Here is an 18,477-nt window from a genome sequence, read left to right on the forward strand (position 1 = left end):
GATTTCTTACACATGATAGCACAAAGCCTTCATCTTTTAAAAAAAAATATCTCTGGCCATAGAATTTTGGAAAAGAGAGGAAGAAGGGAAACATATAAGAAATGCAGGTCAATTTAGAAACAAAAACCAAACTTCAAACCCTATCAATCAGGTTGTGGGAAGTCTAGATGTGACCTGAACACAGATTTCACAACACAAGATAACATGCTGTGTTTTGCCTTCTCTTTGCTTTCTGATTCACTAGACATTAGTATGAAAGTACTAAGAGCTATGGAATATATGTATCTTTCATAAATTGAGCATATTTCAATTGAGATTCATACGGATTTTTTTCTTTTTTAAAATCTGACTAAAGACAATGAAAAGGAACTGGTGAGATTCTGCATCTTCTCTCAAAACAACTTTATTACACTTTACTTCTTTATTCGCTGTTCTAGCTGCATGTGCCATTAACCAAGTGACCCATATTTCATCCTTGAAAGAGCAGATTTACTTAGGAAAACACTCTCATTATAAATTAAAGTACTTGTGAGGAGTCAGTGACTGCAAAACTATTTAGAGAAAAGCACTAAACTTCCTTATGATGCTTATTGCAGTACCTGTGCAGCATAATATATTATAGAACTTCAAACAGTGTGTCTTTGAAGAAGCTCTAAAGAAATAATGTTGATCCATATAATATACACATATTCTATGTTAAAAAATGTGTGTGTATATATAGACACATGCATATTCACACACAGACATATACATTGTCAAACACGAATCTATAAATAAAATAATAAATAAAATAAATATAATATATAAAACATCTATAAATGTATTCATTCAGCTTGTTTGAGGATAATTAAAGGCAAGGGGCATTTACCTCAACGTTTGTAATGACCATTTCTCTAACAACATAAGCAATCGTGCAGTCTTCAGAGTGGCATCTGACACGGAAGCAGCCATATTCCATTACATCTGGTGGATCAGGCCAATACTGGTGACATTTGGTCTGTAAAGAAAATTAGGCACACACCAAGACAGTTGTATACAAGCCCTTCTGTTTCCAGCCTTCCCTCCTATGTCGTGGTTCAGGGAATTCAAAGAGCAGTATAAATTCTGTTCTGGTTTGCTGGTGGGATATTTTTCATCCAAATTGAAAAATAACAGGACAAAATAGGTTAAATTCTCCATAAACTTCTGTTTTAGTGATTTATAATAAATATTCAGGTAAATTGGATGCACGATGCTTTGTCTGCTGCTGCTTATCTGTAATTGCTAGAATGACTTCTCAAGGCATAATGTGGGAGAACAAAGATGGATTTATTCTGTCTTAAGAAAAGAAGTGCAGGGGTTAAACTTGTAACTAACTTTAGCCATCTAATAGCAGGTTACAGCAAAGGCAGAGCCACACTTTTCTTGAAAGTGAACGATGAAAGGACAAGAGGCAACTGTAAAGAAGCAACAAGGGAAATTCTGACTAGATGTTGGCAAAGAAATTCCACAAACAAGGACGAGCAGAGAAACAAGAAGCCCTATGAGAATGTGGAATCTCCACTTGTGGAAATAATCAAAACTTTGATGTGACACTGCAACCTGCCCAAAGTTCAAAGCTGTTTTTGTACGTAACTTAAATCACAGAGTAGCAAGAGCTGGAATTCTTGAAAAGTTAAAATTTCTTAATTTTACCTTTAATAGGGCTCAATTTTCAGAGGCTTGAAATCCAAATTATAACCATCGTGCCTGAAATTTTTACTGTGGTAATTTATCTTAAATACTTTCCCCTTCAAATTTAAGCCAAAATAATGTACTTATTTCTAAAAAAATGAACAGTACTGTGGAGAAAAAAAATTCCATTGTACAAATCTTAACACCATTGGAAAGAGATAGTCCGGAATGTAAAACCTCCAGGGACTGGGAAAAGGTTTGGTATTTGCCAATGGGGATATTCTTGACAAGAACATACATCTTTTTCTCTCTCTGAAAGTTCAGCTACAAACTGAGCAAATCTAAATAATTTCTGAAAACAAACAAAGCTCATAAAAAATGTCTGGTGTGCAAAGGTACCAGCAGGATGATTAGAAGATATCAACAATTGCCTTGAAGTTTCCAGCTCACTGGATGAACTCCAGACTATTACTAATCTGTTTCTCCTCAATACAAGGAAATGAATGCACCAATACAATCAAAAGATGAAGGGAGTATATTTATGTCAGGTGATGTTCAATAATGTCTGCTTCCATGAGCAGCTACATAACCTGACTGCAGTTAGAACCTAATTGTTGCTTACCTGTCCTTCCTTACATCTCAATCTTTATGCTATTTAAGACTTCAAATACTCACTCCCTTGCTTTCTAAAAACACTGGGTTTTGACTGGGGTGCCAGATAAACTTCATAGTGTAGGACAGATCACACAGGAAATACAGCTAAAGGCTACAGTGAAGGCACACAGGAGTCATCACCTTCTCCACCTCTTAAAAAATCCAACTGTTGCGTTTTCAGCTTCTAAAACTTCAAAACCACTTCAAACCTTCCACTTAATCTAAAAAGTTTATCTTAAAACTACAAAGGACACGTTAAGTCAAAATACACCAGATTTTCACTATACTATTCCAAAATTCAAGGACAGACAGAATTTATCTAAACATAATTAGAAGAATTATCAGAGCAATTCTAGGAAAGAACCTGAGATGTAAATAAAAATAAGCAAGCTAAATTCTGATCGCTAGTAAATACCACAATGGCAGACTTCTTTTTACAGCTGGACCACAAGGTTTGCTCGACCCACTCAATGCTTCCAGACATTTGCTGAATCTTTTGGAGAGAAACTGACACATGGAGCCCAATACTCAGGGGGAAAAGTAACAGCACGTAGTACCTGTCTGATCAGCACAACAGAGTGAATGCAGACAGCTGGTTTGTTTGCAAAGCAGCATAACAAAAAGCAGAATGAGGACTAACTCTTCCCTCCAAGTAATTCAGAAAGCCTAGCCTTCAGAAGGATGATTCAACAGAGTAAGTTGGCCTCTTTTAGGGTTATTTAACCATAACAATGGAAAAAAGTTCAAAGGTACAGTACATTTCTTCAGCATACAAAGAACCTGGGCACTTACCCGTCCTCGTTCGGTGAGAGTTGTTAACATGATGATCAGTGACAATTTGTGGTCCCACACTACTTGCCAGAAGTGTGCACATGTGTGTGGAAGAGGCCCCTGAGTAGCAATGTACCGGTTCACAATGCCAGCAGAAGGAATTTCCATCTACAGAGGGAAAGAAAAATCCTACCTTAAGTTTGCTCTCACTACTCAAGAACTATTTTAACTCAGCATTTCATTCAAACAGGAAGTTTTGAGGGACGATTAAGGCAAAAAGTAATAAGACAGCCAAGACCACAATTAGTTATGTGAAAAACTTTTAAATCATTTTTACATCATTAAATCATTTAAAACAGATGTAAAGCACAGATTCTATAGTTCTAGATGCTGACCTATGAATAGAAGATTAATAGTGAAAATGTACTTGAAAACCTGAAACTGCAAAGTTTTCTAAATTTTCTTTAACATTTAGTAAGGAATGATGGCAGGGTATATGCACCAAAGGTACACTAGCAAAAGCTGTTTACTGCCTGATACTAAACACAGGAAGTTAATTGACTCTGTGATTTAGGTGCTTAGCTTATGTATCTGACACAAATATATACTCATTTTCCCCTCTTTTCCCTGACTCCCAGCCTGCACTTGATTGATTAGGGAAGCCAAGGATCTGGTTCATCTTCTGGATCCTTCATAGCATAGCTGATAGGCTGTAAATGGTTCTAGAGGGAAAGAGGCTTACTTTTATGAAGACAACCTCAGCATTTGAAGTATATGGAAAAATAAAACAATTGTTACTGGTTAAAGACTCTGCACATTTCCACATGGTAGCACCCACTGTATGTTAGGATGGTCACTTGTTTCCCAACAAACACAATCTTTTACATTATGAAACTTTACATCTTTTACATTTACAAATCCCCAAATTTAAAACAAAATATCCTTATTCCCTAAAAAACCCAAATTTAGTCTGCTTTAGTAATATAGTAAGTGAGTAGATGCAGGTCTCTGTATGACTTACATTCACATAATTTGCATTAATGTAATCTTCATCTCCTTGCAGTATTATCCTTGTGGCATCATCTGCGCGCACACACACACACACACAAGAAAAAGGGAGTAAAATTAGCAATTAAGGGACATGCTTCCCCTCTATTAAGCTAAAAAAAAAAAAGCTGAGGAATTGCAGAGACACAAACAGCAGAATACAAACCAGAATAAATTACCTTTTAGAAAAATAAAATGACCAATTACATGACTTCAATTATATAATGAAATCTTTAATCAGCAAGTTCAATACAGCAATTTTAAAATGCAAAATAGGCAGAAACTGTACTTAAGACTCACAAGGTAGAACATCTTTGTATCTGTTCTTGTCCATATTCTGAGGTACCTTTGCACATGTAACAGCCAATCCTGGTTTCTTTCTATAAAGTTGCTGCAAAGTAGAATGAAAAATTATAAGATTTTGAGGGATGTGATTATGCAATACACCCACTAATTACATTCACACAAATATATATATATAGACTGAAAAAAAAAATCCTTATTTTCTTTAATATTTTTCCTATCCTTCTCCAGAATTCACTTGAGAGGTTTTTGTATTTAACGTGACAAGAATTTATATTATTGCTATCCATCTAGGAAAAAAACAAACCAAAAACAGCATGTGAGCATCATTGATAAAAACTGTTACTGTGCAAGTTTGCCTTTTGCTTATAAAATCACAGACCAGAAGGACAACAGTGGTTGAGGGTAGAACGAGGGACCAATGAATGGCATCAGAACAAAAAAATAGATGCAGACTTATATTCTGAAATCAACTATAGTATAAAAATTTCAGAAAAAATTTTATTCTCTGGACTAAACCCATCCATTTCAATCCTGCAAGTACCTAAAAAACCAAAACTTCAATTTATTGCAATCTCTTAACATTTGACTTCTTCATTTTTGGGCCAACCCTTATGTAGCAAACTTTATCTGGAGTAAATGTGGACATATGAAATAGGGTATATATAATGTGTGTGTAACCAAAATTGTGAAGTTGGTGTTAGGTTAATGATTGGATTCTATGATCTTAGAGTTCTTTTCAAACCCTAATGATTTATGCTTCTAAGTACATCAAACAAGACAAAAAAAAGGTACAGAGAGGAAAAAACAACAATAACAAAACATTAAGAACTGTAATTATACAACTATAGCTTTTGTATATATTAAATGTATAGAAAAGCACCTTAGGAACTGAGTTATTAACGCGGCTATGCCAGAGTTTTACATCCTTCACCGAACACTTACCAAAGAGTTCACTACGTCTTACATGTTTAATGAAGATTTTGAATATTGTTCCATACATAAAATGGAATGAAACAAATAGGAGGCTAAAATCCCCTACTTTCTCGTCGAGAGAAAAAGAGCAACACACAAAAATATTTATTCTACTGAGACTTACTGGACCGTAAAACTCTGTATCACAGCTCACTGCATTTTTTAACTTATACAACATAAACAAGCCATGTGAGAAGAGAACTTGATAATATATGTAATGGAAAAGCTTCTGTTTGTTATAAGTCAAGTTCCACTTTACTAGAGCCAGGTTGCAATTTCTGCCTTTTTCAGGAAGACAAGGAAGAATAATTTAAAGTCCAGTAACCATTCTCAAGCTTCATTGATGCCTGGCAAACAGTCACTTGCTGTTGACACATTCCTTAAATTCTGATTAAATGGAGGTAGATATCTGGAAAAACTTGATTATTCACAGTCTACTGGCTAATTAGTTACTGTTTTACTAAATTGAATGGAGAGTTTGAGAGTCACCAAAGCTGATGAGGAGACACTGCCATTACCTCTGGTTCTGAAGATCTCTAAACAATGAACTCAAAGCAAGAAGGCCACTAAGCTGTCCCCTAGTTTATTAGATTTCAAAAAGGTTTTGTGCTTTCTCTGTAATATCCTTTTATAAATAGTGCCATAAAAAAAGGATAAAATATAGGATCAAATATCGTATGAATATCATAATATCATATATCAGAATATAATAAAGGATCAAATACCCTATGATGTTCACTACAGAAAATTTGTGCACAAATTGAGTCAACAAATTTGACAATAAGAAAGTATTGAAAGGTCAGTTCACATTTTTGAGTTACTGCTTCAATAGTCAACAGATTCATTGTAATTGCTGCATTGCATCCAGTGCTGTGGATTTTAGAAAGCAGCTATGAACCATTGTCTACAATTCCTTAAAAACAGGGGAATTTTAATTCTCAGAAATCGTGTAAAGAAGCAAACCTCATAAAAAGAGTGGTTTTGCAATAAACAACACCACGACTCTTCAGCCATTACCATTAAATTCTACAGCTTTAAAAAAAGCAGTGAAGGAAAAAATACCAAAAGGGAAAATTTTTATTGTTGTTCTACAAGTTTTCAATGACAGAAGGGGTTACTCCAGAACTCAATGCCAATTTTATAAATCATAATAAAGTAGGGTTTATCCAGAGCTACTATAAATGTTTGAATCTACAACAATAAAGCAACCACAAATGTACATACACTGCACTCCCTTGCCATTAGAGAAACAGATGAATTATCCTTTGGAATTTCTTACTAACACTGAAGGAACTAATTTAATAAAATATAAAGCATTTTATTAGTTTTCTATGACATTCCTTGCTAACACATTGAAGAACCTAGAAAAAGAAATAAAATACAAGACTGACCTCTGTCAAAATCCCACTATTCTACTCAATAAATTAACAACTGCAGAAAAAATACTAATTTAGTGAACTTTGTGTACTTGAGCCAGAAACACACTAATTCAAACACATTTTTCTCCACAGATGGTATTTTGTGTAAGACTGATAATTCATTTTTCCCTATTCTAAGTAGTGAAGTGTGAAACTGACGGGCAAGTCAAATTGTTGCTCTCTTGAGATAAGACTGATCAGGAACAATGAGATTTACAATTAATTAAAACCCCTATATTGCACACTGGTTACAGCTATTGGTCTATGCTAACAGCATTACAGAGTTGAGTATTACCTACCTCAAACTGAATAAGGACAGTGCCGCTTTCTAGCCCTCTTCTTAGCTGCTCCATAGACTCCTCCAGTGTATCACCACCAGATTCAGAACAGGCAGGAAGAATAGATTCTGGGACAGTGTGGGAATCAGCTTCATCTTCTGATTTGGGCTCCACAAATGGTTTCACTACTGAAAGATGTGTACAAAGTTATAATCCATTAATGTGTTTTTAACAGATATAAAAAATTAGCTATAAAGCTAATAATAATAAAAAATAGCTTGAAATAACAACAGTTTGCAAAACCTCAGGAAAGCAAATAGCAACACATTTAATTGCATTTCTTTTTGTACTATATTACTGTAGAAACTATAAAGAGTAAAATGTCCCTATGATCTTCTGAAAGAAAAATGCAAAATGCCTGTTTATGAAGGCAAAGAACTTGAATTCCAAGCACAAGGAGTTTTTTGCAACCTTGTCTTACAGAATGAACTGCTAGATAGGCCAATGAAACACAACATCGACCATGGTAAAAAACAAGGGAGCTTTTCCTAAAAAAGTATAGGCCATAATTAATGGAATATCTCTACAAAAACCCTTTTTTTTATACGTTTGGACCTCCAACAGCAAAACAAATGCAAAAATCCTTACATCACACTCCTTTGCCATTAGAGAAGCCACAGAATTATCTTTTGCAATTTCTTATGCTCACATTGAAGGAACTAACTAAAGTTAAAAAAATTATTAATCTGTTTTCTACAACATTCCTTGCTAACACATTGCACAACATGACAAACATAATTGAAGTAATCTGCATAGCAGTTCTGTCCCTGTGAAAGGTATTGTATCACCAAACATGCCCAGCTGTGGTTATTCTCTGCAGTGATGGGAACAGTTCATATCTGCCAAACTTCAGAAAATGGGGAGCTGTTCATACTCATGCCTATACAAAATGACTGGTTTAGGGCCACAGGTTATCTTTAGATAAAAGCAGATTTCTCTTATCCGTAAGTTGGAAGGGAACTAGAAAAGTTAAGGGAAAACTAAATGCTGCATAAAGCCTGTGGAAAATGAAATAAAGAGCCCATCTGTCTTTCTAGAAACACAGTAAGTTTTAAATAAAGCCAGTGTTACAGAAGTACATATCACTTAGGCTGTTTCATTCACTCCTGTTTCCCAGTAATGCATAAACCCTTCAGATTTTTATAACTTCGTGTAATCAGAAACTCCGTGTAATTGTGGGTGCTAATGTCTTACCGTACCTCTTAAGGAAAGCAAATAATAAATTAAGAGTTTCACCTCATCTGAAAGCTCTTGGGATCTACAGGTCTTTAAGTAGGGAGTAAACAAAGCCAAGCTGCATGAGTTCCCCATTTTTAAACTTACAGGCTTAAGACCCTGCATATTTCAAATATTGTCTCCTCTTTGCAGGCAGCAGTTCTGCAAGCAGCCAGCAAAGGTTTAACTCAGTACTGTCACAAAATGTCTACTGTAAGAATAAGGTGAGGAGCAGCTTATTTGACTTGTTTCGTCTCATAATTGTGCAGGGGAACAGCCCATGAGTTTTTGTGAACCTGCAATTGGGGGGGGGGGGGTGTCATAAAATTATCCTTTATTTACAAAAAAAACTCAACACCCCACATCACCAAAAAAACTCTTTCAAGGGACTATTTATTCTCATAGATATTTAGACCAAAAGATAAGAAGAAATTCTAACTTGCTAGATTCTTTGTTGCAATGGTAAGAACCTATATAGTTTAAACTACTTGTACTACTAATTTGAATTTAGTGAGACCTACTTTTTCCACAGACCTATTCCAAGTGCACCGAGAACATGTTTATGCAAACAGAAGAGGGTATAACACAAGCATAAGAGAAACAGTCTCAAAAATATTAGAAGTGAATAAAATTAGCCCAGTTACCTTTCCTCCTGACCAAAAGTGCAAGCTCTCTTGTGTGAGATTCTCTGCTGGCTTTTATGAACATGACCACCTGGTCATGCGTGTGCTCTGAGATATCTCGGCCATTAATTAATACTATCTGATCACCTTCATTCAGCTTTGGTATGCATTTATCAGCCTGTTTCAAGACCAAAGAAACACATTAATGTCATCGCATCCAGCTGTGCAAGCAGGAACGTATAAGGATATTAAGTACATCATGTAAGCAAAGTCTTCACAGTTCTCCTGACAAAGTTTCATATTCTGTATCAGAAGATCTATCAAAGGATTCAGCTCTAAAGCTCGCATGCCTCAAAGGCTCTCCATGACGATAAGGAACAGTTCGAACAGCATATTGATAGCTATAAAAGGAATTCACGTTAATCAAACAGCCATCATCAAATTGCTCTCAAAGATCTGTATTTCAGACTCCAAGCCTCAACAACCTCTGAATTTCTGGAAAAAGAGTTTTGAGCATATAAAATAATTCAGTTCATTTTTATGCAGTGAATACTAAGAAGTCCAAATATGATTTTCACGAACATGATTTAAGTAACATGACATTCCCCAGGCATGCACTTTTTAAATTTCAAAGAAATCCATACACATGTCATATCTTTGTTATTTTGTAGATTCTTGTTTATATTTAGATTAACTGCTGGACTCCAGGGTTTGTTTGGCTATTTTTCTGCCACACACCTCAGTATGCTTAGTCCTATGTCCAGCACAAAGCAATTAAAGCTATGGCCAGGATATGATGATGATGCTACAAAGATGACTAAGGGACTAGAGCAGCTCTTGCATGAAGGAAGGCTCAGAGAGCTGGGAGTATTTAGCATAGAGAAGAAAAGGGTCAAGGGGATCTTGCAATGTACATAAATATTTGAGGGCAAGGCACAGAGAAGATGAAGCCAAGCTCTCAGTGGTGCCAGTGACAGGATCAGAGGCCAAGGGCTCAAACTGAAACACAGGTGGCTCCATATGAACATCAGGAAACAGTTCTGCTGCTATGGTGACTGAACACTCCAGCAGGCTGCCTGGAGATACTGTGGAATCTCCCACCTTGGAGCACTCAAAAGCCATTTGGATATGGTCCTGGGCAACTGACTCTAGGTGACTCTTGAGCGGAGGGGGGTGGACGAGATGATGTCCAGGTCTCTTCCAACCTTCTGTGATTCTCTAATAGGAATGTGCAGGATTCTACAACCTTTGAGTGCAAAGTAATGTAACAATTTTATTTCCATTGCTATCCTAATTTTATTTTGTCTAGGAAGTCTTCAGCCACACAAGAGTGATATACTTCTATAAACTTCATTTATTTATTGTATGAATGAGACACAGACCTTTACTGCTTTTATTGTTTCATAAGTGTTCCCTGTATTTCCTTAACAGCCAGCACAGGTTCCCTGAGCTTTATTCATTCAATATAATTAGCCCTACCAAACAACTATCACCAAACCCTGAGTGTGAACAAGACATTAAAATTAGATCCAATCCTGATTATGCCTTGCACTGATGGCTCCTAACATATTGATATTACCAAATAATAAGAGGTGGAAAGGAGAAATGATAATGAAAAAAATCAACAAGAAGTAAAATGTAAAATTAAAAAAAAAAATCAGGCAAGAATATGAAGAAAATAAATTGGGAGTCATTTGTGTCAGAGAACAAAGTAAAAGGAAAGAAAACTTAAGACCTGTCTTAGTGCCACAAAACAGACAAAGAAGAAGAAAAAGAAGCAAGAGAAAAGAAAGATGCATGCAGGAAGAAAACATCTCATGCAGAAAAGCTGACTAAAAATTTAAAGAAGAAATAGTTTTTCCCAACTTTTTCCATAGAAATAAGGAAAAAAAATAATGAAGGATAGGGAAGATTGAAAATGATTCATAAGAAATGTAAACAGAAAAAGAATGGGAATTAGGAACAGCCATGATGTTCTTCAGCACTGATTTAACTAGGTATACACAGCTCCCTAAGAACACCCTTGCCATAATATTGTACAATTTACAAAGGGAAGACTGAAGAATGTAACTATGAATGACCGTATAATTTAATCTCTCTCAAATAATATTAAGTTATTCCCTCTGAAATATAAATATGTGAAAAGATAGGTGATCTAAAGACCATATCAGGGCCGTGTAGGAGAGTCAAAATGTCAACAAGAACTTGCAATGGTTTCGGAGCTCCTATATTTGTCTATATTTTCGATTTCTTGGCCGGCTGCTATTAGTATTTATTACAGATGGAGACTAATATCTTTGCTCAAACAAACTTTGTAAATCACGTGATGTGTTAATGACTCGGCTTTCTTATTTGAATCACCTAACTATATAAAATATATCTCAAAGGAGAATTAATTCCTCCTATGCAAACATAATTTGTAGATTTTTCAGACACTGAGCTTTTCCAGACAATTAATTATGTCAAAGCCTCCCTGTCCTATTGATACACCCAATGTGTCATTTTATGCTAATCACCTTCTATTGCTCCAAGAAGCATGCATGCTTTTTTTCTCATTAAAAGCTCTATTAAATAAAACCATAATGACCTCTTTAGCACTTGAGGACATTTTCACTGTTTGTAAAAAAAAAAAAATCAGTATAGGACTTCTTAATTAAGAAAAAAACCAAAACAGCAAAACCAAACAGATGCAATAAATGGTTATTCCTTCACTAAAATGTGCTCTCACAACAATTTTGGCTAGTCTGTCCTACAATTTTCCCAGCATACTACATTGCAGCTTTACTAGAGAGGGTTTTTAAAAAGAACTTTAGGATGTGTAAAGGAAAATACTGCCTTATTTTGGGGAGTAGATTTGTTTCCCCTCCTATACAAGAAATGCACATCATTTTGTAGGAAAGTGGGAGAAAGGTGACCTACAAACCTGAGAAATAATCTGAGCAAATAGTATTACCAAATAGCAGCGCTGAAGACAATTTACAGGGTAATGAGTGAATCTAGAGCAAGTTAAAATAGTAGCAATGAAGGCAAGGAATAACTAAGCTAAAATAATATAAAAATGCATTCCATAGATGGTTAGATTTGAACTTGGAAATATCAGCCACATTTCATCAAACAGCAAAGAAATGGAGAAATTTCGTTTACGGAAAGCAGTATAATCAATGTTCATACTGCTATTATCTAAAAATAAGTATATTTTTTTCCTCTTGCTATAACATGACATGATTTCCCTAACACTGCTACTGAGTGTTATATTGGAAAATTGTTTCAAATTTTTTCTGTGATCCTGGTAACTTGCTCATTTCATGGTGTACTAGCTTAGAGAGCTACTTGGTCACTCTTGTCCATGCCTATGACACCAAAGGGAGACACTTCAATTAAGTGTTTAAAGTTAGAAGTCCAGTCCTTTTCCAATCCAAGAGAAAAAAATACAGATCAATACTTTCCAGAAGACCATCTGAATCTGCCAAAGGAAATAACTGCTTCTGGAGAAACATCTTTCATTCTCTGGTTGGGGAATGAGCCTGTTTGCCCTATATAATTTCAGAATCTCAAATCACCCTTAAAATATTTGCTAGGTTGACCATGAAATGTCTTAAGGACTGTTTTATTTTCAATTCCTACACTTAAGTTATAATTATAATTTTGTAGCAAACTTTTATTCAAATAATTATTATAGTTCATAAAGGAGTACTATGAACTGTGTAAGTCTGGCCAAAAATCATAAATGTGACCAAAAAATCACTTCTCAAGTGTCATGGGTTAGCAAAGCATAGTCCTGGAAGTGATGTTCTTGCAAAGGGGTGCTTACTGCTCCCTCTGTGACCTAACAGAACCTATCAGCTGGCCAGGTTGAATATGGACAATTCTTTGAGCCACTTAAAATTGTAACCGCCTCTGTGATCCACACTTAAGAATAGGAAACTCCAAGGCAGAGCTCTCTGTCTCATTTCCGGCACTGGGACAGGTGGCTGCGGGCCCCGTGCGGGGGCCAGCGGGCCCGGCCCAGGCCCTGCTTGGGCCAGTCTGGGCTGGGCCACGGCCATCCTGGAGCCGATGGGCCCTGTTCCACCTGTGGAACCCCACCACAGCCCTGCTGTGGGCAGACGGGCGGCTCCCCCTCTCCAGTGCAGCCAAGATTCAGCTAAAGCGGCACCGCTGTCCAGCAGAGATCATGTGACCAACAGCGATAAGCATCATTCCAGCTGCAAGGCCTAGGTGAGATTAACCCTTTTAGTGCTGTGAAGAGCTGAAAACCTGAGGGAGGAGAAAGAGGAGATGCTTAAAGCTGAAATTCTGTTGTAAAGCTATGATATATCAGAGTATCCCGCTGTAATTTCATGAAGATATGGGGGGTGGAGAGTTCAACTTGTACTTGTGAGCAAAAGCACCTGCGCTGAGATAGGCAGATGCTGATGCAGCTGTAATTTCATGAGAAGTTTGAACAGGGAGAGATGGACCAGATGAGGACTTTTGCTCCAAATGAGAAAGGAGAAAACCTCAGCTCCTAGAGATGCTCCCAGAGATAGTCCTAAAGATGAAGATGAGGAAGACCCTTTGCTCCCAGGGAAGGAGAAGGGCTTCTGTTCTTAGAGATGAAATGTTCCCAGAGATGGGTGAAGAGAACTTTTATTTCTGAACGGCTCAACCTTAAAATTGTACCCCAAAAAACTTCAAGAGTGGACCCTTGAAAGCAGTTGTGGGAAAAGCTGCAAGTCGGGGGAAGGGACTCACATGCAAGCAGAGAACCAACCCCGGGCGGCTGTCTCGTTGTGATAATGTGTTCATAGCATGGGCAAGAGAGACTCCTCTTCCTAAATGGACTGAACAAGGTTATTATGGAAGTGATAAACAGACTGAACATCTGAAGGGTTGTCTTTTTACATTGTCAGTGAGAGAAGGGAGAAAGGTGGGGGGAGGAGAAGAGTTCTGAAGGTGTGGTATGATTTTTTTTTTCTCCTTTTAGGTCTGTTAATAAACTTCTTTATATTCTTTCAAGTTTAGCACCTGCTTTGCATTTTTCCTAATTCTTATCTCACAGAAGGTAAACAGCAATGAGTATTTTGGACCAAACCACTACATCAAGCAATTTGTTTTAGCTTGATTTGCATAACGAAATTTAGATATCAGTCCTGTGACTGCTTATCAAATTTCAGAAGAGTCAGAAGATTCAGAGGGACTGTATTTTTAGGATTAAGTCAGTAATATTTCCTAACAAGTCTGCACTGAAATTATTTTATGAGAGTTAGGAAATATAGTTCGGAAAAAGGCAAGTGAAAAAAATCTGATTTAACTATGTCTTAATTATTTAGAAAAAAGTTAAAAAAGATTTTATGTTCCTATTAGTATTTCACAATTCAATGGAAGAATTAAATGACTCTACTGATTCTTATAAACATTTCACCTAGTCTATAAGTATTTCCATAAGCAAAAAATATATGGCAAAACAGGAACAGAGTAAACATATGCTCCCTCTCTATGCTCCCTCTCTCCCACCAAGTACTCTCCCATCCTATAAATAATTTTAGCCCTAAGGATTTCTTCAGACTACTGTGGCTTGAATAGTCAATAACAACAGGTTTTCTCCCCCAAGTATTTGTCCTTTCCTGACCACATACAAAATTGTTTTAACCACAGCATCCTTTGTCAAGGAGTTTCACAGGTCTACTACTATCTTCTGCACAAAGAACTACTTCACCAAACATGAAGAACCTGACCTTCACAAACTTAATTCAGTAGCCTATATTTCTGCTGGAATTCCCTTTTCACAGTGCTCCTAACCTTGCGGATCCCTACAACAACTCCCTCAAACCAGCTATTTTTTCTAGGGTGCAGGGACCCAAATTATTTACTTCTTCAGTAAATGATGTTCCTTATCCTCAGTCCTTGCCCCTCACCAAGAATTTTGCAGTTCAGGATGCACTTTTTGAGATGACAGGAGAACACAAATATACTTTCTACTTGTATCTTGTTTGGCTAACACTTCCAGATCTTTTAATCTCTGGTTAAAACGACTGGTTAAACCAATACCTAAAGAGAATAGCTCTGCTGCTATCTCATACTGGTTATAGGTGTGCAAATTTCTACGTGTACAGACCTTTGAGAGGTGGAAGGAGTAACAATGGAAGGGATTAAAGGCCTCAAAAATTTACTTACAGGTGATCCTGGAGTTATTCTTGATACCACCAGTGGCATTTTCTGATCTACTCCACCCTAGAGGAATGGCAAGTAAACAGCAACCATAAATATATCATTAAGCATAAGCAGCATTTAAAACGAGTAATCACTTCTTGTTCTTTCTATATAAATTTTTTATGCTGCGTCATCATAGACAGGGTTGGTAGGACTGAATTTTCATCAGTAAATAGAGAATTAGGGGGTGGGTTGTGGTGTCTTTAAGTGCACCAATTTCCAGTAAACTAGATTGGGTGTCTTTTTCTGGCCATACATTTTAATAGGCAATAAACAGATAAAATGAAACATTTATTGTAACCTTGTGCTTGAAGCAAGCCTTAACACTTGAACTTACAAGGCAGAGTCTTCTTAGATGTTGTGACAAGTGCGCAAGGAATCTGGTAGGATCAAAGTACCAAACAACTGTACTTCCTTACTTTCGTTGCATCACATTCTATTGCTGCCCCACCAATAAATAGCCAAGGGGAAAAGATCAAACTCTGCTCTAATTTTGATATTATGGCTAATCTACAATACTCTGCTTAAATGGAAATTCAGTGAGGGAATCTAAAACATTTACAATACTCAATTATCAATAGTAATTTTCATTTTCTTCATATATTAATTTTCAACTTTCCACTGTGATTTCTAATGGATAAAATTAAACTATTTAAATTGTTTTATAACACAGAGGTCCAATTTTTCAAAAGCTTATGCCTTTAATTAGGCTTTTGAGTTCATATTTCAGCAGCCAAATAGGCAGTGTGCCTTGGATATATGCCATGCCCATAATATATGCAACTGAAAACCAGAGAACTATTAGATGCTTATTTCTGTAAGTTTTGCTTTAACACTTAAGGATTAGGCTGCCACTTCAAAAAACTCTCAGTCCATAAGAAATTCCTGTAAAATACAGTGTTTTCTCCAAATCATTATATTAAAACATAAAAATAAACATGAACTTAAAACACTTTATAGATAAAAGCATTTAAAAATAACTAAAAGACAGCTGGTTTACCTTTAGATTAAATCCAAACTTCCCTTCTTCATCTGGTATGATACGCACCAAAAGTAAATCTCCCTCAATTAGATCATTCTGCAATATACAGAAAAAGAAAGCAAGTCTTCAAATTTTCAAAATAAAGTATCAGCAAATTAGAAAACAGTGCATCCAAATTTAGATGTGCTGAACAAAAATACTCTATATAAATCCGCCTTTAAAATAGGAAGTGGATATGGTTGTAGAATATACCTATGGTAGCAGCCTTTTAAACAGTAAAAATAGCAACATACATCTCAGCAAACATGATTTATGGTTGCTGTGTCTTAACATTGTTACTCTCATCTTAGCTTTCCTTCCCAATTTATAAATGCTATTAAAGATTCAGCCTGTTGTCATTAAAAGTTTAGGTGAAGCACAAGTAGAATTGATTCTACTCTAAGAACTGTGAAGTAACTATTTTTTCCCCTCATTTTTCTCCTTTAAATAGGTGTGTTTTTTGCAACAGGTCCACAAGGTAGAAGAATTAAAGTGCGTCAGCAGCTAATGGACATGTTGGAAATGATATAACTTTTCTAATTAATTTTAATTAGTTGTTTTAATTGATTTTAAGGGCCTACTTTTAGCCAGAACCCCTCTGGAGCAAGCTGGGGAAGAATGATCCACTATCATAAGGTTAGCAGGGAGCAGCTGCTCTCCAGCCAGGTCAGAACTTAAAAGGATGATGTTTAGTCATCCTTAAGAGATGCATGGGATAAAGCAGAGTTGTGTCTGCTATTCAGACATATAGCAACTTGAGTTAGCTGATCTTTATCCTTGGAAGAAACAAGATTTAATCATGTAAGGATTTCTATTTCACTAGGAACTTTCCCTGACGCTTGTGGAATGCTGGACACTTCAGAAATCAATCCAGTTGGCAAGCTTGTTTATCATACCGTTATCTCACAGCCTTGGATAAATGCAAGTAGTAACACAAGATCTGTTCTCATCACTGCCTAAAATATGCCCATCTTGAAATACAGCCACCACTTCTGTGCATTCTTAAACCACAGCTCAAAGTCACACTCACTACTAGTTCCGACTTTAAAAGCACACAACTGAACATACCTTATCGCAGTAGTACTGACTGGAATCTTCCGTCAAGTTACTTTTTGCAACGTTGTCATATGTTTCTAAGAACTGCTTATCCACCCCTTCCAATGGGTAAGGGCCAGAAATGCTGCCAACGCCATTGGGAGACTGAGCCAAGGCTTTAGGTGAGAGACGGGTCAGAGAACTCTGCGTCAGACTGTTTCCCAATACATTCCTTTATTGAAGAAGGATAAATATTACTAAGGTATGTTATCCAGATTTTTAAACTAAGAATTAAAAAGAGCAAATTTTAAGAGTTAAAAGATTTAATACCACTTTATAGTGGAAGTGCAGGGAAACAGGATTGGAGTTTAATCTAAGCCTATTATTTGATCAGTGGACATCCAGAAGAATGGACAAAAATTCTGGAATAGCAAAACCATTTTAAGCAAAATATTTGGATGTTAGCAGTGAAAGGCACTGTTGCAGTGCTACAGGAATCCACAGTAACACATGGAGAGAGCAGCAAGGGAAATGCACTTCAGTTGCCAATTCTATCCATGAAACATCTTTTGCTGTGATTCCTTTCTCATTCCTGCAAAGCATTTTTTTTTTTTTAATTCCTCCCTCTTATGAATGCCATCTCAACCTTAACCCTGTGGGAGAAGGCAGTTTGCAGAAAAGCCAGGGTAAATTGTCAGAGAAACAAGAAATGAAGTGACAATGAAAGATTTAACTACAGTTAAAGTATTGTGTTATCAAGGTAGTTATAACCACATGAAAGGACACAGAATTAACTTAGGGTGCAGGTCTGGCGTTCAAGAACTTTAACATTCAATGATAACGAAAGTCAGTAACCAAAAACCTCAAATGCGGGAATTGGCCAAGTTGCCTGATGGTGATCTAGGACTTCACAAACATTCATTTAGCTACATTCCCTCTTATGAAAAGGATGACATGCAGATCTCTAATACAACCAAACTCCTTCCTTAAGTGGACCAAACTCATGAATGCCATACAGACTAACTGCTCCATCCTTATAAATACTACTTAATGTGAAAATATCTGCCTTGGGGAAAGCTCAGGTATAGCAACATCAAATTTTGACAGTATTAAAGCAGCAGAAGTACATCCCAGTAAACCCTGGCATTAAAAATTGTAAATTCAAACATTTACTTCTGCTTTGGTATTTTTCTATACCAGTGAGCTTTTTTGAACCATTTCCAGCAGCCATT

General features: G+C 36.4%; 1 protein-coding gene across 4 annotated transcripts in view; it reads right to left on the reverse strand.

Moving 5' to 3' along the window:
* Positions 1 to 18,477, reverse strand: part of PTPN3 (protein tyrosine phosphatase non-receptor type 3) — a 164,300-nt gene that overhangs the window by 13,552 nt on the left and 132,271 nt on the right. For all 4 annotated transcript variants that reach the window (XM_042048709.1, XM_042048710.1, XM_042048711.1 and 1 more), the window contains 9 exons: positions 17,279 to 17,477; positions 16,190 to 16,267; positions 15,154 to 15,210; positions 9,019 to 9,175; positions 7,121 to 7,287; positions 4,426 to 4,516; positions 4,100 to 4,161; positions 3,100 to 3,246; positions 869 to 997 (listed from right to left, as the gene is read on the reverse strand). In XM_042048709.1, the coding sequence (XP_041904643.1) occupies positions 869 to 997; positions 3,100 to 3,246; positions 4,100 to 4,161; positions 4,426 to 4,516; positions 7,121 to 7,287; positions 9,019 to 9,175; positions 15,154 to 15,210; positions 16,190 to 16,267; positions 17,279 to 17,477 (1,087 nt within the window). The remainder of the gene's footprint in view (positions 1 to 868; positions 998 to 3,099; positions 3,247 to 4,099; positions 4,162 to 4,425; positions 4,517 to 7,120; positions 7,288 to 9,018; positions 9,176 to 15,153; positions 15,211 to 16,189; positions 16,268 to 17,278; positions 17,478 to 18,477) is intronic.

The sequence above is a fragment of the Corvus kubaryi genome, unplaced genomic scaffold (assembly GCF_017639235.1).
Source record: "Corvus kubaryi isolate FWS band 111438036 unplaced genomic scaffold, C.kubaryi_AGA036_p1.0 68, whole genome shotgun sequence".
NCBI lineage: Eukaryota > Metazoa > Chordata > Aves > Passeriformes > Corvidae > Corvus > Corvus kubaryi.